This window comes from Panthera uncia, chromosome B1 (assembly GCF_023721935.1).
Source record: "Panthera uncia isolate 11264 chromosome B1, Puncia_PCG_1.0, whole genome shotgun sequence".
NCBI classification, from domain to species: Eukaryota; Metazoa; Chordata; class Mammalia; order Carnivora; family Felidae; genus Panthera; species Panthera uncia.
The window spans coordinates 43,958,287-43,986,249 of record NC_064811.1 but is presented as its reverse complement, the minus strand read 5'-3'; the positions used below and the strand labels follow the sequence as shown (position 1 = coordinate 43,986,249).

The 27,963-nt window shown below is 40.3% G+C and overlaps 1 protein-coding gene across 2 annotated transcripts in view; it reads right to left on the bottom strand.

Annotated features, from left to right (window-relative positions):
- The window catches only part of CRACD (capping protein inhibiting regulator of actin dynamics), a 58,197-nt gene extending 30,793 nt beyond the window's left edge, over window positions 1-27,404 (bottom strand). The window contains exons 1-2 of one of the 2 annotated variants that reach the window (XM_049630501.1): window positions 27,229-27,404; window positions 921-1,056 (exon numbers count right to left, since the gene is read on the bottom strand). In XM_049630501.1, the coding sequence (XP_049486458.1) occupies window positions 921-1,040 (120 nt within the window). In that variant the 5' untranslated portion in view covers window positions 1,041-1,056; window positions 27,229-27,404. The remainder of the gene's footprint in view (window positions 1-920; window positions 1,057-27,228) is intronic. The other variant, XM_049630500.1, reaches the window with a different exon arrangement.
- Between the last annotated feature and the right edge of the window lie 559 nt (window positions 27,405-27,963).

Genomic DNA, 27,963 nt, shown 5'->3' with positions numbered 1-27,963 from the left:
AATTTCCTTTGAGTATAATGCTTCATTGTATCGGCAGCTATTCAAGTCAGCTGTTCCTTTTTTTTTTCTCTTTCATTCATTTATACATTTGTTATTATTGTAGACTTACAGACAGATGGAAACCAGCAAACCCGGAGTCCCCCGTTCATAATCTGGATCGCCTCCAGGCCTTCCCATCTCAAAGAAGTGCTTGCTTAGGCGCATCTGTCGGGGGAGTGAATGCTACCAAGCTATCAGGCAAACCTGCATGGTCAGATCCCGGGTGTCTTTGCTCCCCTTGCTTTTTCTGGATTTCTCATGATCTCAATCACATTTAGTGAATAATTATTTTATTATTTTTTAATTATTAAGGAGTTGCCACCTGAGTCCATTTTGTGTAGAAAAAGTTGCTGGGCTCTGCAGTGTGAACAGGAGGGAGGTTTAAGAGCTTCCTGGCATTCTTCCAAGATACAGTAGCTCAGGGCGAGCCAGATTTACAGATAGAGCAAATAACAGAGTCTCACCATTCACTGTCCAAGGATGGATACCTGCTGTGCATGCCCTCAGCTCACAGTCAACCCTGTGCTCAGGATTATGGCCAAGATTTAATGGTTGCTTTTCCAACTCTCCCCTCCCTCCATGTCCTACAGCTGATCTTGGGTACCTGTCCTCATGATATGAACTTAAAAGTGAAGGAACAGCTTGAGAGAAAAGGAGAGGGGATGTTATGCAGGTGGGTACAATGGTGACAATATACCTCTCACAGGTGGATGGAAGGTTTCCTGAGAACAGAATCAGGTTTGAGAAAGCAAAAATTCTCACCAGAAGCTCCTCTGGATCTCCCGATCCATTATTCAAGGCCACTCTGGGGATTCTCCCACTTCCCACCATAGCTGGGGCCCCTCCTATGGCTCTGACTTTCCAATCTCAAGCTGTCTTACCTGAAGAGTTTTGACTTTGCCCAGGATGTTGTCCTGTGACATTGCTTGAACTGTCTGCTCACTTTCTGCTCCCCCATCAGGGATAAAAATACTGTCATGGGAAAAGGCCCGGGTTCCCATAGAATAGTTGAAGGACCTGGAATGCAAATCATGTGCTTCGTTTTATTAGGATGATAATATATCTTTTGGCAATTCAATTTCCTGTTCCTCCTCATTTAGAGGACTCCACCCACAACCTGTCTTATTCAGAAAGCACTTCCAGCATTGTGTCCTGTTCTGCTAAGGGTCAGCCAAGTAGCTTGGGTAGACAAAAGGGTCTCACAGAAATAAGGGAGCATGTGTCCAACACAATATTTTAGAGCCACTCAGGGAGAGAACTCAAAGACAGATATCTACTTGCATAGGACCCAGGACATAAGGCACTGCAGGAATTCTAACTGGAGGAGCCTATGTCCCGGTGAGCTGTCACTATCAGTTTTCCCCCAGTAAGTCCTATCAACCAGCACTTTTTAAGTAACGTGCAGATCTAGAAGTTAGAGGCAAGAGATTCCTTTTTTTGGACTACAATCAAACTGTTAGAAAGATACATACATCTAAAACTAAGACTTGACAAAGATTAGAACTGCTCGTAGGGACTACACGTATAGTCTCTAGGGCTAGACTCTTTACGAGAAAGGTGTCTTAGGGCAATTTTGATGACCTTCATGGACTGTGAGCAGCTTATAAGTGGTAGGTATCCAACGATAAATGCTTTTCAGTTAAAGGGTTACACTTTAACAAGTCCAGACTTCCCAGGCAGAATCACACACTCTCTGTAAGGCAAGGCAGGTACATTTCCATGATTCCAGGCCCATGGGCAGACTCCCCCTTTCCCTCCTCAGGAAGGGGTCCCACCTGGAGGTGTTATCAGTGACCAAGTGCCAGCACTGGGGGAAAGGCGCCTCCAGCTGGTGCTCTTAAACTGAATTACAGAAATGGAGCAGGCAGGGTCCTGACCAAATCTAGACTGAACTGGGAAGACTGGGTACCAAATTGTATCTTCTAATTTGCCAGATTACAGGCAGCATGGTAAAAAAGCATATGAGGTTTAGAAACAGAAGACTTGGGTGTAAGCCTCCTGGCTGTGTGATCTTTGTCAAGAATAAGAACAAGAACAAGAACAAGAATAAGAATAAAGAATAAGAATAAAAATAATAGCCAAGATCAACCCTCACCTTAGTGAAAAACTGTGCCAAGAGCTTTGCTTTCATTATTTCAACACCAATCCCTTGTTACAGATGAAACTCAGGGGGTAAATCATCTTATCTAAAGTCGTCCAAACAGAAGTAGTAGAGGAAATGAATTCAGAGCTACTGAGTATAGTCCTTCACCAGCCAGCTAAATGTCTTAAAGCAGTGGAAGGTCTCAGCATCTTCCCTCCCATAAGTGAAATGGGGTGTGGGTGGGCCAGTGGGAGAGGAAGACAGGATGCAAATGACACGTGGGCTGGAATAGGGGAGGATTAGAGATGTTAAACAGCCAGAAGAATCGGTAAGCTTTCAGCCAAATAACACCACATACTGTAAAGCAGGAATCCACTCTATAAAATATGAGGCACTGTTTAGGATATGAATATGGAAAGAATTAAATAGATCATTATTTCCCTGTCTTCAGAGACTCTGTGACCTGTGTTACAAAATGAACATCCAGGTTTACCTAAAGAAGCTACGAAATAAACTTTTCATTTAAAGAATCAAATCTTTTAATATTCTATCTAAATGTCTCTCTCAGATCCCTGGCTATGACTCAGGTGAGAGAAGAGGTAACTGACTTCATTTCTATTTAGTGTATTTGCAGATGGCTTATATTTATATATGCATGCTTTCAGACACTCTTACAAAACATCTATACACAAGTCCATTTTAGAAGCTTCATAAATGTTTACTAATGACCAACAGTTGTGTGGCCAACGTTACCTTGGTGTTAGGCCAAGTCCCATTCCAGTTTCTAAGTCAACCCTGACTGAATCATGAACTTCATCTCCTCGATCCCATTGTTTTTCCAAGTAGGCTGAGCAGTGACACTCTCCTACTTTCTGTGTTGCCCCAGATGTTCCTTGTTGCCAACCATGCTTTAATGTCCACCCATTCCCCACTTTCAGATAATCATACTGAAAAACGGAAAATGAACAGTAACAACAGCAGTAGTAGTAATTACAGAAAGAGAGGTAGTCACAATGGTAATATTAATACTAGCTAAATTTTATCAAGCCCTTCTTGCTATGTCCCTGGCATGTGTGCTAACCTCTTTAGTAGAACATCTAAGTCCTTTTTTTTTTTATTTATTTATTTTGAGAGAGAGAGAGAGAGAATGAGCATGAGTGGGGGAGGGGGAGAGAGAGAGAGACAGAGAGAGACAGAGAGAGACAGAGAGAGACAGAGAGAGACAGAGAGAGACAGAGAGAGAGAGAGAGAGAGAGAGAGAGAATTCCAAGCAGGCTCTGCACTGTTAGCACAGAGCCTGACGCGGGGCTCAAACTCACGAACCATGAGATCATGACCTGAGCCAAAATCAAGAGTCAGGCACTTAACCTACTGAGCCACCCAGGCACCCCTAAGTCCTTTTATTATGTAATATTTAAGCCTTATGTGGTGGGCACTATTATTAAGCCTATTTACAGATGAGGAAACTAAGGCTTGAAGATAGGGGGTAATTTGCTATAAATTAAGTGACTATGTATATCTGGATCTGTTTCTGGCCTAGTTTCCCTTGGTCTACTTATCTATTTTTATAGCAATAATCCCACACTGTCTTAATTACTATAGCCTTTTAATGAGTCTTGGAATCTAGTAGTTTAAATTCTCTAGCTTTTTTTTTTCCTCAAGATGGCTATTCTTATCTCTGCATTTCTACACAAATTTACACACACACACAGAGTCCAACACACTCCTAGAATTACTTTCATGACGTCATTAGATCTACAGATAAATTTTGGGATAACTAACATCTTTATAATATTTGATCTTTTAATCCCTGAACATCAGATACCCCTTTGTTTAGATCCCTCTTACTTTCTCTTAATAATGTTTTGTAGTTTTGTGTGTAGAAATCTTATACATATTGATAGATTTATTCCTACATATTTGATGTTTCTGAATTGACTATAAATGGTGTATATAGGTTAACATTTTTATTTTCTAATGGTTTACTGGTATAATATTAAAATATAATTAGTCTTTGTATATTGTTCTTAAAGCTAAATTTATTAATTATAATAATATGACTTGATTCTTTTGGGTTTTCTATGAATACAAGCAGGTTGCCTGTGACAAAAGGCAGTTTTATTTCATTATTACTTTTTAAAGTTTATTTACTTATTTTGAAGGAGTGAGCATGTGAGTGTGACCAGGGTAGAGTCAGAAAACCAGGGAGAGAGAGAATCCCAAACAGGCCCCACACTCAGCACAGAGCCCAACATGGGGCTCCATCCCATGACTATGAGACTATGACCCATGCAGAAACCAAGACTCAGATGCCCAACTGACTGAGCCACCCAGGTGGAAGGATTTTAAATCCATCCTTCTTTTTTTCCTTCCTTCTTTCTTGCCTTCCCTCTCTCCCTACCCCCCCACCTTCCTTCCTCCCTGCCTTTCTTTTTTTTTGTCACAGTGAATTAGCTAGAACTTCACACAAAGTTGAACAGAAGTTGTGATGGTGGACTTTGACATGTCCTCAAACTAAGCAAAAACGTATTCAATATTTTACCATTAAGTTATGCTGTTACCTATAAAATTTTTGTAAGTTATATTACTGCTTCTTTGAAAAGACAGGCAGTCTATCATCTTTTTTATTTTAAATTTATTTACATTCAAGTTAGTTAATATACAGTATAGTATTGGTTTCAGGAGTAGAACCCAGTGATTCATCACTTACATATAATACCCAGTGCTCATCTCAACAAGTGCCCTCCTTAATTCCCATCACCCATTTAACCCATCCCCCCCACCTACGTCTCCTCTAGAAACCCCAGTTTGTTCTCTGTATTTAAGAGTCTCTTATGGTTTGCTTCCCTCTCTGTTTTTATCTTATTTTTACTTCCCTTCCCCTATGTTTATCTATTGTGTTTTGTTAATTCAACATATGAGTGAAATCATATGCTATTTGTCTTACTCTGCCTGACTTATTTCACTTAGTATAATACACTCTAGTTTCATTCACATTGTTGCAAATGGCAAGATTTCATTCTTTTTGATCGCTGAGTATCATTCCACTGTATATATATACCACATGATCTTTATCCAGTCATCAGTCAATGGACATTTGGGCTCTTTCATAATTTGGCAATTGTTGATAATGTTGCTATAGACATTGGGGTGCATGTGCCCTTTGAAATCAGCATTTTTGTATCATTTGTATAAAAGCCTAGTGGTGCAACTGCTGGGTTGTAAGGTAGTTGAAGACAGTAAGGTACTGGCACAAAAACAGACACATGGATCAATGGAACAGAACAGAGAACCCAGAAATGGGCCCACAAATGTATGGCCAACTAATCTTCAACAAAGCAGGAAAGAGTATCCAATGGAAAAAAGTCTCTTTAGCAAATGGTGCTGAGAAAACTGGACAGTGACATGCAGAAGAATGAAGCTGGACCACTTTCTCACACCATACAAAAAATAAATTCAAAATGGATGAAAGACCTAAATGTGAAACAGGAAACCATCAAAATCCTAGAGGAGAAAACAGGCAACAACCTCTTTGGCCTCAGCTGCAGCAGCTTCTTACTAGACAGGTCTCTGGATGCAAGGGAAACAAAAGCAAAAATGAACTATTGGGACCTCATCAAGATAAAAAGCTTCTGCACTGCAAGGCAATGGATGGAATGGGAGAAGATATTTACAAATGACATATCAGATAAAGGGTTAGTATCCAAAATCTATAAAGAACTTATCAAACTCAACACCCCAAAAAACAAATAATTCAGTGAAGAAATGGGCAGAAGACATGAATAGACACTTGTCCAAAGAAGACATCCAGATGGCTAACAGACACACGAAAAGATGTTCAACATCACTCATCATCAGAGAAAGACAAATCAAAGCCACAAAGAGATGCCACTTATCAGAATGGCTAAAACTGACAACTCAGGCAACAACAGATGTTGGCGAGGATGTGGAGAGAGGGAACACTTTTGCCCTGTTGATGGGAATGCAAACTGGTACAGCCACTCTGGAAAACAGTATGGAGGTTCCTCAAAAAATATCATCTTTTATTTATAGCTGATACTAAGGTTTTTCCCTTTGCCTTGGTTGATAGCAGTTTTACTCTGCTGTGGGCAGGTATGGATTTCCTCTACTTTATCCAGCTGGGGATATATAGTAATTTCTTAAACCTGTTGCTTGGTGTCTTTCATCACTTTTGGAAAATTCTAAGCCACTATTCCTTCAAATATTGCTTCTACTCCCTTTTTCCTTTATTTCCCCACCCCCTGATTTCTCTAACGTTAGAATGCTTCCCTATGAGCCATATGCCCTTATGCTATTTTCTGTACCTGTCATTCTTTTTACTCAATATGATTCAGTCTGGATTTTTCTACCGAACTTGCCTTCAGGTCATTAATTCTCTCTCTGTGTCAAATCTGTTAAAATTACCTATTGAGTGCTTAATTTCAGTAGCATTTTTCACATCTAGATTTCCATTTGATTCTTTTTAATGGATTCTAGTTGTCTGGTAAAATTCTCTATCTTGTCAATTATTCAACTGAATATATTAATCACAATTATTTAAGTATCTCTATCTGAATCTTCAATATCTTTATCACCTGTGGGTCTACTTCTATTATTTTGTTTTCCTCATAGTCTGATTCTCAGCTGCCTGGTAATTTTTTGATTGAATTCTATATATCATGAATGAAACATTGTAGAGGCTGGGTTCTCTCTTTCCAGAGAGGTTTCACCCACTCCTTCAGCCATCGGCAGAGGAGCAGACCACCTGAATCCAATCAGGGACTGAGCTGATCATGGCTAGGAAGCAACCTTTGTAAGGCTCAGACTACTTCTGCTTTTCCCCACTTCTAGGGTATAGGCCTCCTGTTGTCCCAACTGACAGCCTGGATTGCTTCCTAAGGTCCCCCTCCTTGCTAGTCCCTAAATCCCAATTTTCATCTTTCCAACACCACAGAATGTCTGCCTTACCTTTCAGCCTCTATTTCTGTTCAGCTTTATCAACAAATTTGTCAAAAGGAAAACTGTTGCCCAGATTTAGATTCATTCTTCTGAGTTTCTCTTCCCTTGAGCATTTCAGCCCCTTAAGTCCTGGCTATCTTGGCAGCCTCAAACTCCAATTATTGTATTCCAGGCTCCAGGAGATTGCCTACACCTCTGTTGCCTTCTCTTCCTCTTGCCAGTCACCCTCCAGCTTCTTGGTCTCTTGCTCTCTCCCAACAGTCAATGCTCACAGGAGAGAAGCAATATGCAGAAAGTTGGGCTCATCTCAGTGGGCTTCCATTCTCTCCAGGAACTCATTGTTCAAGTCTGGTGCACTAGAAGCAATATGATGTCTTCAAACAGATGTCTTTGTTTTAATATTCTATCTGTATTTCTTGTTGTTCTTGGTGGGAGTTCTGATTTGCTACAAGCTACTTCATCACAGCCAGAAGTAGAAATGATTAAATAACTTTTTGATATTAAATTTCTACATTTGTCAGAACCTACTTATTTATATGGCCTTTACTCTTGAGGGGATTACTTTTCAAAGTGACCAAAAATATTTCTACCTTTTTCTTCTTATATCTGGTTTTTGTCCTATTGTAAAGCTCTGAGAAGAAACAGTGGAGGAGAATGGTACCTGGTTTATTTAGTTACATGGATGAACACTCTCTTCTAAATATTTGTTTACATAATGCAAATCAACATTAAATCCTTGGTAATCTGTATAATTCAAAATCTTTGGTAAACATGGTTACCAGTTCTGGCTCCAAACAACTCTACAATATAGATTATTTCCTTTTGTCTGAAGGGGAAGCTGAGACAAAGAGTAGGTAAAAACCCTGCCCAAAGTTCCAGAATTTGAGGCAGGGCTGGAATTCAAACTGAATACACCACGTGTGGAGATCTCAGCTTGAAACTTTGTTCTTATGAACAAAGAGCTTGGTAGAATCATTGTCCTTAACAGCTGGGAAATAGGAATTACATGATTGGGAGGTAGTGGGGCAATTTAATACAAATTGTACCTTAGCAGAGTTCATCTGGACTTCTTTATTCTTGACATTTAAAGATCTTTCACAATTGATTTCGAAGCAGGCCAGTCCTCCCCCTTTCTTTTATTATGAGTGAGCCTAGAGGCAGGGGCCTCAAAGCTGCAACTTTCCTTCAGGCTTTATGTTCTCAAATGGAAAAAAAGGGGCTTCCTGTGTGGGAACCTTCTCTTCAGATGTTGAGAACACAGAGCAGCCTCTTGATCATGAGAAGAGATGTATAAAGACCTCTAAAATCCCCCAGATTTTTAACTTCTAACTGAAGGATTGTCAATACATTAAACAGTCATTTAAATTTAAACAAGATCTGAAGTCAAATGCAAAGCACGTGTACTAAAAGCAAACTCTAGTAGGAGAGGAAGAGACACCCACTTGGGAAATTCATAACAACACTGGTCCCTGAGGAATAGTCTTCATTAGTTCAGGGAAGAATCATAGCCACACCTTAGAAGGGTTGGAAAAATGGTCCCTTTGGACTTGGAGGTCCAGGCAGCAGAAGTTCCTGGGCCCTATGGACAAAAAGCATGGCTGAGATGTCATAACTCTCATTTCTGTATCTGTCCTGGCTTTGTTGCTGTTGTCACTGATGTAATTGTTATTGGTGAAGAGGTTCAGATTTCAAACATCTAATCAGAGGCATCCAGTCAGCCCATAGACATCAGCTTTTGGTCTTTCCCTTCAACTCTTCAACTCCTATGTTACCTTTTCAAAGGCACAGATGATAGAATGACCTGCTCTACTCTTCTGGTTTTAACAACCACTTTAAAAAACTGTCTACGTGTCTCCAATACTACATGCTCTTCTCTCTCTATGTCTCTAGCCACATAGTGGAGCCGGCTACCTGGCTGTCCCACTGTCTACAAACTCAACATCATCAGTGAAACCAAAGTCATCAGTGTTTCCCACAAAACCTACATCTTTCCTATTTCTTCGTTACTGTCATCCCTCAGGCTCCGTGATGTATGATTTTACGAGAGGTCAGGTCCAGGTTAGGGGAGAGCTATGGGGCACTGGACATTAATAAATAACATCATCTGTCCTTTCAGTTCAGAATTCCTTCAAAAACAATGTGGAAATCAAGGAGTAGGACTAAAGACCCCAAGCTGCAAGACCCACTCCAAGCCTGCACTCCATTCTGCCTGCCCACGCTCCTCTCCTGCTGTGCTCGGAGGCACAGGTCGCTGCTTGCCACATCTCCAGTGCATCTCTACAAGGAAGCTAGCAGCTGGAGGGGGAGCTGCTAGTCTGGGGCACCGTCCACTGTGACAGATGGCAGTCCTCGTACAGCCAACAGTCCAGGCTCAAAGGGCCTTCTGTGATGATGGAGTCCATGACAACAGGAGCCGAGGTCCCAGAAGGCGAGAGAGAGAGAGACTTGATCAAGACAGAACCGAAACCAGAACTCAGGCTCCTGAGTCACAGCTGACAGAGCTTTCCATTTTAACTCTCCATGTTTGTAGATATTTGGATTTCTTTGGGAACAAAGACACGATGTGAATAGCTGCCAGCCTGCGTTAAGAATGTAGTGTTAAGAGACTCTCAGTTCACCCACGACTGCAAATCTTATATAAAAGAAGGTGAACCAGTTTTACTGCTTAAATACCAACTCTGTCAACACCAAATGAGATCCCAGCATCCGTGAATTTTTTTTGTATTTACATAATATTGACTGAGATTTTTTTTGTTAGAGTAAAATATACTTAAAATCTATTATTTTAGCCAGTTTTAAATGTACAGTTCAGTGGCATTAAGTACATTCACAAGAACCCATCTAGAACTTTTCATCATCCCAAACTGAAACTCTATACCCATTCAACAATAACTATCCATCTCCCCCCTTCCCCTAGCCCCTGATAACCATTATCCTCCTTTCTATGTCTACGAATTTGACTATTCCAGGTACCTCCTATAAGTGGAATCATACAACATTTGTCCTTTTGTGTCTGGCTTATTTCACTTAGCATAATATCTTCAAGGTTTATCCATGTAGCATGTGTCAGAATTTCATTTTTTTTTTTTTTAGAATTTCATCATTGTTGAAGGCTGAATAATATTCTACTACATCTAGAATATATCACATTTCGTTTACCCATTCATCTGTGGATAAACATTTTGTTTCAACTTTTTGGCCAATGTGACTTAATGCTGCTATGATCAGTGGTATTAATCAAGATTTTTAAAAAAAATTTATTTATTTTGAGAGAGACAGCGATAGTGTGAGTGGGGGAGGGGCAGAGAGAGAGAGGGAGAGAGAGGATCCCAAGCAGGCTCCTCACTGTCAGCGCAGAGCTCAACATGGAGCTCAGACTCACCAAATTGTGAGATCATGATCTGAGCCAAAATCAAGAGTTGGACACTCAATCAACTGAGCTACCAAGGCACCCCTTAAAATTTTAAAAAATGTATGAATACCGTATCATGACTCATAACTATGTGTAGACATGGCTGAAAGATAAGTAGGTATGCCCTATGTCCTCATTTCACACTGAAGATTTGACATTTACATCACTTTCATATCCCCTACCCAAATGAAAGTCACTCTCTGTAAAGATTAGTATAGACTTTACAGGACAAAAAAAGGAAAAAAAAAGGAGGAAGAGAAGAGGGAGGAAGAAGAGAGAACTTCTTGATATTTGACTAAAATCATGGGAAATTTGGAGGTGAAATGCTTGAAAAGCTAATAGTGGTATCTGAGTCACAGAGCAACAGTCCCTAGGGTTCAGCCCAGGAGGTTGAAACACCATGAACAAGACTATTGACTGAAGACCAGAGGATTCTAATAGGTTGAGTCAATTCTACAAGAAGGTGTGATTATTAGCACTGAGACAAACTTGGAGTGGCTTAGGGGGTCTTGTTCTATCTACATCTTATTATATTTAAAGACCTTTGATCTAAGTCATTATGGATTTGGAAGGAGAGGAAGAAAGACACTGCTGTTCCTCCCCAACTCCACCTCTTTCTCTTTCATTTACCCAGAGTCAGCTGTACTGACTGTCATAATTCTACCTAGAAGCTCTAAAGGGCATTGAAGATGAAATAATATAGTACTCTTGGGTGCACTTGGCAGCACACTGACCAAAATGTAGGGCTGTTTTGAAGGGCCCATTTCTGTGCTTGAAGTTGTAAAAGATTTCAGAAAACTCAGCTGAGGTCTGAATGCGTTATAACCCCACTCTGCTGTAATACACAGAATTGGGTTATTATGCTAGTAACCATACCAAAAACAATATAAAGTTCACACACTTAACCTCTGCCCAGGAGAAGCTTTATTTTTATTATTTTTAATTTTAAAACTACTTGAGATTCTAAAATCACTGCAAATGTGGTATGAGGAACTTTTTGTTTTCCTGGACCTCTGGAGGCAAGTGTCTAGCACGGTGCTCTCATCCCCAACCCAGGTGGACAATGGAGGCTCAAAGGCTTTGTTCTTGGACATGTAAAAAGACGTGTTAGGGAGACCTCAGAAGCAAGTGGAAGAACCTCTAAGGGCAGTTTAAGGGCCAATGAGTGTCTAATTGTCACTGTTACCCTGGTTTGACCTCCAGCCTGTTGTAATATGATTGACATCTATAAATGGTCTCCAACTGAAGTCCTCTGCAATTCACTTCCTCCCAAACCCTGCACTAACTTTAAAGTAGTTAATTTGCCAGCTCAGAAACTTCCAGTGGTTCTCTTTTGCTAAAATCTTATGAGATGAAGCTGCTACGTTACTGGCCCACAAAGCTCTGCATGACAGGGCTCCAAACTTCTCTGGCTCTATGATGGAGGGCATGTAGTGGAGGGAGTTTATGCTCAGACTCCATGTGTGAGTCTGCCTACCACTGAAACCCGGTTCTACCCCTTACCAGCTGTGTGGCCTTCGGCAAGTCACTAAATCTCTACGTGTCTCAGTTTCCCTATCTGTAAATGGGGATGATAACAGGACCACCCTCACGAAGCTACTGTTAGGATTAAATGAGTTATAGTATGTAAAGCACTGAGAACAGTGTAAGCATTTACATAAGTGTTACCCATTACTATCAAACGTTACCCTACTTCCAGCATCCTGTAAGACAAACCACTCGGTTCCCCAAATACCCTCTCTGGGTTCTATCATTGCATAGGCTCTTCCTCTCCATGGACTGCCCAATGCCAATCTCTTGGTTCAGGCCCTACTCATCCTTCAAGGTCCAGCTCAAATCTTATCAACGCCCCCCACCCCCCATACACACAGCCTCTCCTGCTTCCTGGAAGAAAGGCCTGTGCACACATCTCTTACTGTTTTATGTTATGGTTCCTATAATCATGCCTTAAATAAGAGAGAAAATAAAAGTGCTGTGCATATTATAAAGTGCTACACAAATATGATTCCAGCACTAATGGGATCATTTTATCTCCACTACAGTACTTGGAGCTGCATGAGGGCAGGGATCACATCTGTTACCTTTGTTTCTCCCACAGTGCTTCATACAATATAATATGTGAGTAAAGTTTTTCAATGGAAGAGTGAATGGCTAATACTGTAGAACAGTTAATCAGATGGGTTTTCCATGGAAAGGTCACCGAGGGAATGGAGAGCCTGAGGCAAATGTGTTGATGGGGGGGTGGGGAGGGGAGGAAATATTTTCAGACCATGCGCATTTTTCAGGTATGGCAGGCCTGTGCCGGAGGCCATTGTGGGAGACTCTAAGAAGCCAGCTGGTGGGCAAGTCAGGAGGATGTTCAGCATCTTTAAAGGTTTCTTCTGGGGACTTCTTTTTAATTCAAACCAGGGAAGTGTTCCAGGCTTTGCTTCCTACCTTCTGTGTCACACCCTCCCCCCACCCCTCACCTGGTTTTCCTGGTTTCATTCTGTGTCTTCACACAGAAATTAACCTTGTCATGCTCAACCAAAAGAAAATTTACTTAGAAGAACAACGGGGGATCAAAGAACAAAGGAAACTGGGACCAAAGCTTGGAAAAAGACAGGAGTTAGAACTGTAGCGGTTACCAATTTGACAGTAAATTTCATATATTAAAAAATAAAAAATAAAAAAAATAAATAAATAAAATAAATTAAAAAAAAAAAAAAAAAAAAAAGAACTGTAGCGGTTTGGGCATCAGGAACCACAGCGGCTGCCATGCCACAGGAAGAGCTTAGTTACGGGCTGCCACCATAGTTGTGTCTCTTCCATCCTTGAGCACCTGCCAAGTCCAAGCCCAGGAGAGAAAGTCCAACTGGCTGTGGGGGGGTGGGGGGGTCACATGCTCATGCCAGGCTGCAGTTGGGGGAAAGTGGAGGATCTGGCCCTTTTGGCTTCTGTCATAGAGGCAGATACTGTGTCCTATTAGAGGTATACACAGAAAGGCAAACTTGATAACTTGGGGAAAAAAATAGGCAAAAACTGTTGGGAAGGGAAACTAGATGCTGACAGTTAAGTACCAAAAACAACCACCACACCGTATTTCTCATTCTGTATCTTGATTCTCCTTTCCAACCTAGCCCACCTGGATGGATAACTTTTCTGAAAAGCACTATGGTGTTTTGATTCTGCTTCTCTTGCAAGAGGCTGACTTTTCTTTCTTGGTGGCGTGTGCTGTGCCTGAGAGCCAAGGATGCCATTCCCCATGCTACTGGGATGCCCAAGCCCAGGTCCAGGGCCCTGTGCCCATGCTTATTGGCAGAAGCAGTAGAGATCAGACACAGGGTACATGACGGGACTGTGGTCTGGAACTCAGGGCACCAGAAGCAGAGTCACAGTAGAAAGAGAAGGTGAGAAGGAAAGCAAAACAAAGTTAGCCCTGTAGTCATGCCATTCCATCCCTCACCCATATGCACTCAGTGCTGAGGATCCTGAACAGGAGTCAGGAAGGGTCACCTCCATTTTAAGTTCTGTTGACTGGAACTACTGTCTGTAGCAGGGTCTGGTGTGGAAGGAACAAAAAAAAGTGAGGGAGAGTATCATGGAGGAGGCATTTCTGGGAAAGCTCTTCTCATTCACAAAACATGACAGAAGACAGGGAAGGTCCCCTTTCTGTCTCCTGCCTTTGTTGCCTGCATATAACAGGTGACACCTGACAGCCATTTGGGGGCTATGAAGGGACAAACCTGGGGACGAGAGACTACTCCCTGAGGAAGAGCAAAAAAAGAATCAGACCAGTTCTTGATGCCTTTGCTGAGTTACTTCATTAATGGGCTTTGAAACTTGACAAGTCCTCCAGACTTTCAGGTACATCAGGTACTATATTTCATTACTGTTGAAGATACTAGTTGTGTTAGAAATAATCCTAACCTGATACAGCCTTCTAGCCACTACTCTACACACCAGGCACATTCTAAGATGCCACTGACATCATCTAACCTTGGAGTATGAGCCCACAGAGGGAAATTCTCCCCACACACAAAAGGAGAGGGCTTTCTGCAGCTGTACAGTTAACACATGTCTTGGGCCAGCCCTCCTATTCCTATCCTTTGTCTTTTTTGGACAAGCATCATGTAATTTGGGACCACAGATATTGGGTAATTACCATAGCAATGATTAGAGATTCACTTCAGGAATAAGGAAATATAATTATAGTCTCATTGCAGCTTGTTTCCATGACAACAGGGGCATTTGCAATTGATCAGCAGTTTTCTTCTAAACAGATCCGTGAGTCTCATTCAAATGAAATGCTAAAGAGCAATTAAGTATCCTCATCGAACAAACTAGAGTTGCTGGAAGAGACTGGAGTCAATATATTTTGTGTGGCATCATGGAAGCTCATCCCAGACTTCGGTATTCTATGAAAATATATGGTACCCAATAGGCTATGGAGCCTAATTATTACAACAGAAACAGGACAGTTCAAAAAAATTCAAGGAAGAGGAGGGAATTTTGGGATCTTAAATGCACGCACTCTTAGAACTAGAAATCAAAGATCACTTACTCCAGTCCCTAAGCTTAGTCCTGTGTCTCCATCACATAGGATGAGCAATTGTCTAACCTGCCGGGAGAATTCTGCAAGGACTCCACGAGTTTCATGCTGTCTGTTCCACTCCTCAGTTGCTCCACCTGGACAAAGATCTTTTTATAAACCTCTCTACTCATCATCTGAATCAACTGAGTTTTGGTCTATGCTCTGGAAATAGAAAACTAGTATCCACATCCTCTTTATATCAGTAATAACATTACCCTGCATTTGTAAAGTGCTATTTTATAGCAGGTAGTGTAATGTCACATGCATTTTTTTGGTCCTCATAATAAGTGGGGAAAGAGCGTGGAGAGAGCACATCCATTTAACAGATGAAGGGCCTGGCTTGGGTCAGATCACACAGCTCACGAGTGAAAGCAACTGCATGCACAAGAGACTCTGGCTCCTGATCTGTTGCTCTCCCACACAGTGTATCATCAACCTTCATCCCCTCTAAACTTACTCAGTCCAGCTCCATTAGTTTTCCTGCTTAGTCCCTAAATTTCATTGAGTGGTTTTGTACATCTTTTCTAGTCCCAATTCAATCAGCACATCGCAGGTTCCTATGGGTAGAGGATAAATGATCAAGTAGTCTAAGTCTTTTCTGACTTGACCTTCTGAAAAGCAGGAAGGCCAAGTGATCCAAGGTACAACATGGGTAATCAGGGAGCCTGAACTCTACTGTCATTTCACTGGTGACATGTCTCACTATGCTGTCACCATGTACAGTGATACTCTGTACCATGGTGGGAAACTGAAGGATGAATCAGCTAAACGTTGACTTGTACAGTGGGGAGAGTCGGTATGGCAAAAAAGAGCAGTATTTGTACATTTAGTAAATGAATAATTTGAATGCCTGCTATGGCCCAGGCACAATTCTAAAGCCTGGAAATACAATGGGTACCCTACAGGCCTACCTTTGTGGGAAGGTAAAGGAAACTGAGAACAATGGCAGGGAGGCCTGATCTAGGCTAAGGGGGTCAGAGTAAGCTTATTCCCTGAGGAAGGCACATTTGTGCAGAAAAGTGAAGGATAAAGAGGAATTAGCGTGCTTATAAGAGTGCGTGCTTACACCCTCAAGCAAGTGGAGATAGGGTGGGGTTGTTCAAGAGGAAAGGATTACCACATGCAAAATCAGCTGACTGGAATTCTAATCACATCTCTAACATGAACAGCACTGTACTGTGATCTCTTTAAGCCTCAGTGTCCCCATTTCTAAAGTGAAGGTATTGGATCAGGACTAAAAAATTACCTTAGATTTTAACACCAGTGTGAGCGCGTGTGTGTGTGTGTGTGTGTGTGTGTGTGTGTGTGTGTGTGTGTGTCTACTGAATAAGGGTATCATATAAGTAGAGAGTAGGATTGATATCTCCTTTTGTGTGTATGTGTGAGCAGGGCTGCATGGGGTCAACCATAGACAATTTTTTCTTCTCTTTATAGTCCAGAGGTCTTTTTTTAAAAAACATCTATCATGCCATGAATTCATACAAACAGATTCCAGCAGCTCAGGCTCCTCTCCACTGGCTCTAACAAAGTGTGCTTCTCTGGGTGGAGCAGGCTGGCACCTGAATCCAAGTATCTTTCTCTTTCACTTCCTTTTTCTGATCATTTTCCCCTCACATGTTTCTAGGAGCTATCTTGGTTCTTAGGGTGCTTAATATGCTCAACATACATACATGAATTCTCCTGGCAAGAATCTTGTCCAACAGGACCTACAGCATTCTGGGTAATATTATAGACCCTTCCAGTTTTGTCATAGTAACATCTGTGGGGCATTTCCTTTTGATAGTGCCCAATTCCCTTGATGTCTATAATAACACTTTTCTTATAGATTCACATGTATGTGGCCAAATAACAACTCTATGTTTCCTAAAAGGCACAGGCAACTATTTTTAAACAGGCAGTCTCAGACATAACCTGTATTTTTTCTCTCATGTCCTCTCTCCCTTCAAGCTGAACACCTCCCTCAATGCAGGGGGCTCAACACCCTCAAGCAAATGTGTGCAGCTGCTTCTCCTTCCAAGCCAGCCTGCTCTAGCCTGCAGTGATGTCCTACTTCATAATTATCCCTTTCTGTTCCGCTCCAAATTTCTACCTCCTATTTTAGGGATTTAGGAGAGGAGAATAAGCCCTGAATCTCTCCCGCCTATACAAACTTATCACCTCAGCCAGGTAGGACTTCAACAATGCCACATTCACTACTTTAAAAAAATACATTTACTGAGATATAATTCACATACCCTAAAATTTCATTCATTCAAAGGGTACATTTCAATGATTTTTAGTATATTGGGCTACAAGAATTGGGCTACTATCATCACCACCTAAGTTTAGTTTTTATCATCCCAAAAAGAAACCACGCTCATTAACAGTCACCTGCCACCCTACCCCATGCCTGGCAACCACAAATCTTTCTGTCTCAATGAATTTGCCTATTTGAGACATTCATATAAATATAATCATACACTAGGTGGTATTTTCTAACTTCCTTCTTTCACTTAGCATAGTGTTTTCAAAGTTTATCCATGTCATACCATGTATCAGTATTTCAAATATTCCATTGCATGGATATATAACACATTGTATTTATCCATCCTTTTTTTTCAAAGTAGGCTCCACACCCAACATGGTACTTGAACTCACAACCCCAAGATCAAAAGTCACGTACTCTACTGACTAAGCCAGACAGGCACCCCTATCCATTCATTTTTTGATGGACTTTTGGACTGTTTCAACGTTTTGACTACTATGAATAATGCTGTTATGAACATTTGTGTACAGGTTTTTGTGCAGACATGTGTTTTCATTTCTCTTGGGTTATATACCTGGGATTGGAACTGCTGGGTCATATAGTAACTCTATGATTAACATTTTGATGAACCATCAAACTATGGCTATACCATTTTACATTACCATCAACTCTGTATTAGGGTCTAAATTCCTCTACGTTCTCACCAACACATGTTATTGTCTTTATTTATTTATTTATTTATTTTTTATAGCCTTCCTAATGGTTGTGAAGTTCTATGTTATTGTGGTTTTGATTTGCATTTCCCTGATAACTAATGATGTTAAGCAAGTATGTTTTCATAATGAACCTTGTAATATTTTCTTTGGAGACATGTCTATTCAAGTAATTTACCCATTAAAAATTTTTTTGGTCATCTTATTACTGAGTTATAAGAGTTCTTTACCTATTCTGAATATAACTCCCTTATCAGATGTATGGTTTGCAAATGTTTTCTTCCATTCTGTGAATTGTCTTTTCATTTTCTTCATGGTATTGTTTGTAATGCAAAAGTTAATTTTGATGAAGTCCAATTTACCAATTTTTTCTTTTGTCACCTGTGCTTTTGGCACCTAAGAAATTATTATCTAACCATGAAGGTATATTCCTTTGTTTTTATCTAAGAATCTGACAGTTTTTTAAAAATTTTTGTTTATTTTTTTAATGTTTATTCATCTTCGAGAGAGACAGACAGAGCATGAGTGGGGCAGGAGCAGAGAGAGAGAGGGAGACACAGAATCCAAAGCAGGCTCCAGGCTCTGAGCTGTCAGTACAGAGCCCGATGTGGGGCTTGAACCCACGAACCGTGAGATCATGACCTGAGCCGAAGTCGGAAGCTCAACCGACTGAGCCACCCAGGCGCCCCAAGAAGTTTACAGTTTTAACTTTTACATTTAGGTCTGTAATCCATTTTGAATTGGCTTGTGAATGGTGTAAGAAGGGAGTCCAGGGTGACTGGGTGGCATCTGACTTCAGCTCAGGTCATGATCTTGCAATTAGTGGGTTCGAGCCCTGCATCGAGCTCTGTGCCCACAGCTTGGAGCCTGGAGCCTGCTTCAGATTCTGTGTCTCACTCTCTCTCTGCCCCTCCCCCACTCACTCTCTATCTCTCAAAAATGAATAAACATTTAAAAAAAATTAAAAAAAAAGAAAAGAGTCCAAATTCATTCTTTGGCATATTGTTATTCAACTGTCCCAGCACCATTTGTAGAAAAAGACTATTCTTTACCCATTGAATTGCTTGGCACACATAGTGACAATCAGTTGACTACAAATGTGAGGGTTTATATTTGTACTCTCATTTAAATTCCATTAATCTACATCTATCCTTATGCCAGTACCACACTATTTAGGTTACTGTAGCTTTGTAGTAAATTTTTTTTGAATTTTTAAATTTTATTTAAATCTAAGTTAACATATAGTGCAATAATGATTTCAGGAGTAGAATTTAGTGATTCATCATTTACATATAACACCCAGTGCTCATCCCAACAAGTGCCCTCCTTCATGCCCATCATCCATTTAGCCCATCCTCCACCCACCTCCCCTCCAGCAACCTCAGTTTGTTCTCTGTATTAAAGAGTCTCTTATGGTTTGTCTCCCTCTATGTTTTTATCTTATTTTTCCTTCCCTTCCCCTATGTTCATCTGTTGCGTTTCTTAAATTCCACATGAGTGAAATCATGTGATATTTGTCTTTCTCTGACTTATCCTGCTTATTAGCATAACGCACTCTAGTTCCATCCATGTTGTTGCAAGTGGCAAAGTTTCATTCTTTTCGATTGCCAAGTAATATTCCAGTGTGTATACACACACACACACACACACACACACACACACACCCCATATCTTCTTTATCCGCTCATCAGTCGATGGATATTTGGGGCGCTTTATAGTAAGTTTTAAACTCGAGAAATGTGAGCCCTCCAAGACTATTTTGCTTATTCTGGATCCCTTGCATTCCCATATGAATTTTAGGACCTGCTTGCCAATTTCTGCAAAAAAAAGTCAGCTGGGAATTTGACAGGAATTGTACTGAATCTGTAGATCAATTCGGGGGCTATTGACATCTTAACAATATTAAGTTTTCCAACCAATGAATGGTGATACCTTTCCATCTATTTAGATCTTTTTAAATTCTTTCAATGGTATGTTATCCTTTTTTCAGTGTACAAGTCTTTTGTTTATTTTTTATTTTATTTTTAATGTTTATTTATTCTTGAGAGAAAGAGAGAATGAGGGAGGGTAGGGTGGGGGGTGGGGGGAGACAGAGGATCCAAAGCAGGCTCTGCACTGTCAGCACAGAGCCTGGTGCAGGGATCGAACTCACGAACTGTGAGATCATGACCTGAGCTGAAGTCAGACATTTGACCAACTGAGCCACCCAGGTGTCCCTATTTATTTATTTATTTATTTATTTTATTTAATTTTATTTTTTAAGTTTATTTCCTTTATAGTAATCTCTACATCCAGTGTGGGGTTCAAACTCATAACCCTGAGATCAAGAGTTGCATGCTCTTCTGACTGAGCTAGCCAGGCACCCTTGTATTTCTTTTATTAAATTTATTCCTAAGTATTTTATTTCTTTTGATGCTATTGTAAATGGAATTGTTTTCCTAGTTTCAGATTGTTCATTGCTAGCATACTGAGATACAAAAACTTCAATCTTATATCCCGCAGCCTTGTTTAGTTTTGTGGATTCCTTGGGCTTTTTTATATATAAGATCATGGCATCTGCAAATAGTTTTGCTTCTTCCTTTCCAAGATCAATACCTTTTATTTATTTTTCTTGCCTAATTGCCCTAGCTATAATTTATAGTACAGTATTAAAAGCATATCCTTGTCTTGTTCCTGATCTTAATGGGAAACACAACCATTCTTTCACCATTGAGAATGGTATGAGCTGTGATATTTTTGGAGATGTCCTTCCTCAAGTTAAAGAAGTTCCCTTTTAGTTCTAGTTTTAAGAGTTTTTATCATAGTGTGTTGGATTTTGTCAAATGTTTTTTCTGCATCTATTGAGATGATCATGTGGTCTTTGTCCTTAATTTTATTAATATGGTATATTATATTGATTGATTTTGTATGATTAACTAACCTTGCACTTTTGGGATAAATCCTGCTTGATTATGGTGTATTATCCTTTTTGTATGCTGTTGGATTCAGTATTTTGTTGTATTTTGTTGAGGATTTTTATTTCTATATTCATAAGGGAAATTGGTCTGTAGTTTTCTTTTTTGTGATGGTTATGCCGGCTGTGGTATTAGGGTAACACTGGCCACATATAGTGACTTGGAAAGTTCCCTCCTATTCTATTTGCCACATTCATTCTTGCATGTAAGTCTGCTCATGCCATTCCAGATCTGAAAGGTTTATGCCTTGCCCATCAGCCATTCTGTGTCCTGCCCATCATCTGGAGCCAGTCCAAGGCCTCCTCATGCCTGAACCCTTTTTTGACTGCTATAGTCCCAGAGCGAGCCCGCCCTCATGGAAGCTCCTTTGGTTCTCAATGTGCCTACAGCTGGCACTTACTATAAGGAGTTGTAGCTGAGATAATATAGTAAGGGCTGGGTGTGAGGTAGAAACTGGAAGCAGGACAAGTGGGGAGGAATCCTAGGAGCAGCAGAGCCTCAGTAAGGCAGCAAAGGCAGGAAGACACCTGAGCCCGGTGACCCAGGACTAGTAGAATTCAGGGCCATGTGACTCGCTCCCTGGTAAGGCTACGGCTTCTTCAGAGTTAGAATGGGTGGTTAAGAATGCCCTCTTTCCTGCTTAATTACTGGCTCAGCAACTTACCAGCAAGTCACTCTCCAGCCTTAGTTTTCTTCCCTTTGAAGTGGGGATAGTGTGAGGAACAAGACAAGAATGTCCATGCTCACCACTTTTATTCCACATAGTACTGAAAGTCCCAGCCAGAGCAATTAGGCAAGAAAAAGAAAGAAATGCATTCAAATTAGAAAAGAAGAAGTAAAACTGTCACTATTTGTGGACAGGACTTTATATATGGAAAACCCTAAAGATTTCACCAAAAAACTGTTAGAACAAATAAATGAATTCAGTAAAGTTGCAGGATACAAAATCAATACACCAAAATCTGTTGCATCTTTATATACTAACAATGAACTATCAAAAAGAGAATTAAGAAAACAATCCCATTTACAATTGCATTAAAAACATAGCCAGGAATAAGTTTAACCAAGGGGGTGAAAGACCTGTACACTGAAAATTGTAACATATTGATAAAAGAAACTGAAGAAGACACAAATGGAAAGATATTCTGTGCTCACTAATTGAAAGGACTGTTAAAATGTTGTTAAAATGTCTATGGGGCGCCTGGGTGGCGCAGTCGGTTAAGCGTCCGACTTCAGCCAGGTCACGATCTCACGGTCCGTGAGTTCGAGCCCCGTGTCAGGCTCTGGGCTGATGGCTCGGAGCCTGGAGCCTGTTTCCGATTCTGTGTCTCCCTCTCTCTCTGCCCCTCCCCGTTCATGCTCTGTCTCTCTCTGTCCAAAAAATAAATAAAAAACGTTGAAAAAAAAAAATGTCTATACTACCCAAACCTACAGATTCAATGCAATGCTTATCAAAATTCCAACGGCATTTTTCACAGAAATAGAACAAACATTCCTAAAAGTTGTATGGAGCCACAAAAGAGACTGAAGAGCCAAAGCAATCCTGAGAAACAAGAACAAAATTGGAGGTAACACAAACCCTGATTTCAAACTACACTATAAAGCTACAGTAATCAAAACATGGAATGTTTTGGAATATATGGAACCAGCATAAAAAAGAGACATAGTGACCAATAGTACAGAATATAAAGCCCAGAAATAAACACCTACATAAATGGTCACTTAATTTATAACAAATGAGGCAAGAATATACAGTAGGGGAAGGACAGTTTCTTCAATAAATGGTGCAGGGAAAACTGGACAGCCATGTGCAATGGCTGAAATAAGACCACTATCTTACACCATGTACAAAAATAATTTAAAATGGATTCAACACTTGAGTGGAAGACCTGAAACCATAAAACTAGAAGAAAACATTGGCAATAAGCTCGCTGACATCAGTCTTGGTGATTATTTTTTAGATCTGACTCCAAAGGCAAGGGCAACAAAAGCAAAAATAAACAAGCAGGACTATATCAAACTAAAAAGCTTCTGCACAGCAAAGGAAACCATCAAAAATACGAAAAGCCATCCTCCTAATTGGGAGAAGATATTTGCAAATCATATATCTGAAAAAGGGTTAATATCCAAAATATATAAAGAATTCATACAACCCAATAACAAAAAACACTCTGATGAAAAAAATGGGAAGAGGATCAGAACATTTTTCCAAAAAAGACATAAAGATGGCCATGAGGCACATTAAAAAATGCTCACCAACACTAATCAGGGAAATGCAAATGAAAACCACAATGAGGTATCACCTCACACATGTTACAATGGCCATCACCAAAAAGACAAGAAAAAACAAGTGTTGGCAGGGATTTAGAGGCAAGGGACCCTTGTGCACTGTTGGCCAAAATATAAATTGGTGTAGCCACTATGGAAAACAGTATGGAGGTTCCTGAAAAATTTAAAAATAGAACTACCATGTAACCTAGCAATTCCACTACTGGCATTTATCTGAAGAAAACAAAAACACTAATTTGAAAACATATATGCACCCCTTGTTCACTGCTACATTATTTACACAAGGCAAGATATGGAAACAACCTAAGTGTCCACCAATGGATGAATAAAGAAGATGTTACACACACACACACACACACACACACACACACACACACGCTGGAATACCACTCAGTCATAAAAAAGAATGAAATCTTGCCATTTGTGATATATGGATAAACCTTGAGGACATTATGCTAAGTCAGACAGAGAAAGGCAAATACTGTATGATCCCACTTACAAGTGGAATCTAAAAACTAAAACAAGTGAACATGTAAAACAAAACTAATAAATACAGAAATAGACTGATGGTTGCCAGAGGGGAGGAGGTTGAACAGTTGGTGAAATGGGTGAAGGGGGTCAAGAGATACAAATTTCCAGTTATAAAATAAATCATGGCAATGTAATACACAGCATGGTGACTACAGTTAATACTATCATTTTTACTGTATATATTGTTCTATATATTGTATTGTATATATTATTTATATCATATATTTGATCTTAAAATCTTAAAACTCTTTAAAGTTCTCATCACAAGAAAAAATTTTTTTATACCTTTGTATGGTGACAGATGGTAACCAGACTTATTTTGCAGTATATATAAATACTGAATCATTATGTTGTACATCTGAAACTAATATGATATATGTCAATTATATCTCAATTTTTGAAAATAAGAAATGGGGATAATAATGTCAACCTCGGAGTGTGTGAACATTATATGAGTTCAACTATGCAAAACCACATTGCATTAAGTTCAATAAGTGGTAGCTTTAATATATGCCATTGGATATTCTCTGTGAAAAAAAGGTTTGTGGTTAAAGGAGTCTTGGAAATGTTCCATAATACATCTCCCTTCTCAGAAATTCCCAGGGCACATTAGCATAGTAAAAGCTCTGAAAAGTCCTATGTAAAGGATCCTATTTGTTTTGGCCCAGAATTTCCCCAACCTATTTTTTTTTCTTTTTTTGCCAAGCTGACCCTCTCCCCCTTTTTAAATTTAACACATTTTGGGAAACACAATTTTAGTTGCATTTAATTAATAAAGGAAGTCACATTAAATTGTTAAAAACTGAACTTGTTTTACTATTTTGCTTTCCCCACAGGCATGTATAATTTAAAAGCAGTAGCCTAGGAGAAATAAAGGCTTCTAACCTAGAGAAAGAACAGTATGCGTTAAAAGCCCAAAGGAAATGAGAAATTTCAGGCAGAAGGAGCAGATCAATAATGAGCTATTTTTGGCCATGGAGACATTTCTAGAATTACAGATTCTTAGAGTTTGACAGCATGTTAAAGTTCAACTCCTTTAAATTCCCACCCAGTGCAGAATTTCCCCTTCATCAGTCCAAACTCCTTCTGGCACATACCCAGCCTCCCCAGTTTTAGGCAGCCCTAGTATTTAGGAAATTCTCCCTCACACTGGGCTGAAATCTGCCTCCTTGGAACCTCTACCCAAGACCATGCTAACAGAATTTTGAGTTTTGTGTTTTAGTGAGAGCTGGAGATAGCAAATAAAATGCACAGAAATTCTGTGAATCATTACACAATCTAAAGTAACGTGATTATTGAGCAGTAAACTGAAAATAAAAAATTATAGGAAATATATTATACTTCCATTAAAAACAAGAAGTGTTGGAAACAACACTTTAATTTTCTCCCTCTGTAAATAGGGCAAATATTCAGAAATTCAGCTATACTGTAAGCAATGAATGTAGTATTTACTTTGCGGGTGGAATTATTTTGCAACTGTCAATTTTTGAGAAGGAAAGGGGAATGTGTATTTTAAATAATTCCTGTTTTCTTGTCTTTTTAATTTAAAAAATAGTTAAAGAGACATTTTTAAAAATTCTTCATCCAAAGCTTATCTCTCCCGATTCCTTTATTATAAAAACAAGGGCTAAATAATTAAAATATAGTGTATGTCTCATAAATATAGGTTTATTAACAAAAACCAATAATAAGAACAGGTGGCATTACCTTTATTTTATAGAAGTGCAGGTGTCTGAATCAATATGAAATTCCAAGGCTTTGTATAACTTAAAATCTAAGGAAAACTCCAAGGGATAGACGGAATAGAACTTAAATGGGGAGAGAACCACCAGGATCCAGGCTCTTCTAAGTGTCTAAAATCATTCAGTAAGAAATCAGGGACTTGGCAAAACCATAAAAAAGGACAGCCTGTGTTTTCACAGAACAGTCCTTCTAAAGGAGAACCTTCTAGACTCAACTTCATTTTGCATTAAACTACTAGTTGGTCACATTTTAGTATCTGTTACCACATTCTGATACTGTGAGGCAGAAACAGTTCACATTCCAATTTTCCACTGTAGAAACTGAAGTAAAATCAAAACATTTATACTGAACAATACTCAAGCATATCTTAGTACATAATGACATCCCAACCACTGGATGGGCTTAGTGCTACCTGTGTTCTCCTTCCAGTGAAATAATTTCCTATAGTTAAATTTGATAGTATTCTTACTAAAGATAATGGAAGACAAATAACAGGCCTGTTGAGGAAGAGAGTCAATATCAGTTAGGACCCAGTAATGCTGTCACCGAGCACTGCAAAGCTTAATGTGCCACTGCTTGCCTAAGGATTCTGCATGTAAGTTGTGCTCAACTGGAGTGTCTATTAGAATTTACTTACTGACATACATCACACAGGATGTTTTCGTTCTTGTCCTTGAATTACAGTAAAAATATCACAGATTACCTCATCTATTCCTTCCACATGTATTACGGCAAGTTGTGCCGTGCCAGGCATTCATAGGAAACAGTTTTTGAGCACCTAATACGAGGCTGAATAAAACCCGGTCCCTGACTTCATGGAACTGGCAGTCAAATGAGACAGACAAGCAAATCAATAATTTCCATAGAAAGTGACAAGTTCTTTGCTGGAGCCAGGTGCATGATGCTAGGGGAATGCCAGCAAGGGCAAACAAATCAGATCAGGGAGTGGGAAAAGGCTTCTCAGAGGAGCTGACTTCTAAGCTGTCAGTAGCAGAGTTTAATCATCTCTGACTCTAACTTCAATTCCCAGCACTCAGGTGAGAAACTACTTCCTGACCCTGCTTTTCTGAGTTCTTGACACAGTCATGGCCAGATTTAGTACCTGTGCTCTAAGAAGCAAAGGGGGGTGAGGGCGGGGAAGAAGAAGAAGGAGGGAGAGAAAGAGAAAGGGGAGGGGCAAGGAGAGGTGGGGGAAAGATGTAGAGAGAAACATAGAAAACAAAGAGCAGAAGCCAAAGCTCTATGACTTACAGACTCCAGAAGTCGCTAGAGATTGCCAGAGGTAGAAAGGGTGACCACTTTGTGCCTGAGCAGTCTATGTTCTCAACATGGATGTACAATCTAATCTGTAACCACCCTGTCTCTTCGTCTAGCAACAGGGCATGGGAATGTAGTCTCCTTCTATCCAGATTAACTTACTGAGCCAAACCAGCGGGGTGCTGCCTCTATCACCAGTGAAGGCAGCAAAATGAAGGCACAGATCCCTGTGCTTTCCCAGAAAATGAGGCCAGACTCGTTGCCAATTCCCCATGGTGACATCTCCACACAGAATGCACAAAGTACCCCAAGCCTTCCATCTTCCCAGAGATGCAACACATCTGTGACTCCACCCTTGCCTCCTTTGGGATCCCATTCCCCACCCTGGAACTCTGCTAAAATCTGGGGGAGAAAAAGTATGAATTATTACCTTAGATTGTCTTCCAGGGTCTCCTCATCTGAAGAGAAGGTCCCATTGCTGACACTCTGGGGAGAGTGACTCTTACTCCCTGCTGACGCCTCCTGGGACAACAAAGTGTCTTTCTTTTTCCTTTTACCAAACAACTTCTTAAAAGGCTGGAATTTACCTCCTTTCTTCTTGTCTGTAGATTACAAGATGAACACACACTGCAGTTTGACAGGGCTGCACTTCTGAGCCTGAGAGCAAATTACAACTGAGCTGCCTCTGGCCAAGGGAGAAGGGGCAAAGGGCAGCCATCAGAGTGAATGAGCGACCAAGCCCTGTGCCAGGAATGACACGGCCAGCCCCAGTCCGGGCACAGTCAGGCAGAGGCAAGCCAAGGGCACAGTAAGTCTCCTGTCACCGGGCTCCCAAGAAGCACCTGGGATGACACAGAGGGGTTCCGAGGCTCACAGTGGCCTCAGAGCACCCCTTTGCACATGCCACACAACAGTGGTGCCTGCTCTCTTTAATAGGCAGATGGCCAGGGGCTCCTGGGAGGCTCAGTGGGTTAAGCATCTAACTCTTGATCAGGTGGTGATCTCATGGCCATGAGATCAAGCTCCAAGTCAGGCTCCACACTGAGCAAGGAGCCTGCTTGGGATTCTCTCTCTCTCTCTCTCTCTCTCTCTCTCTCTCTCCCTCTCTGCCCCTCCCCACTCGTTCTAAAAATTAAAAAATAAAAAATAACTAAAAACAAAAAAC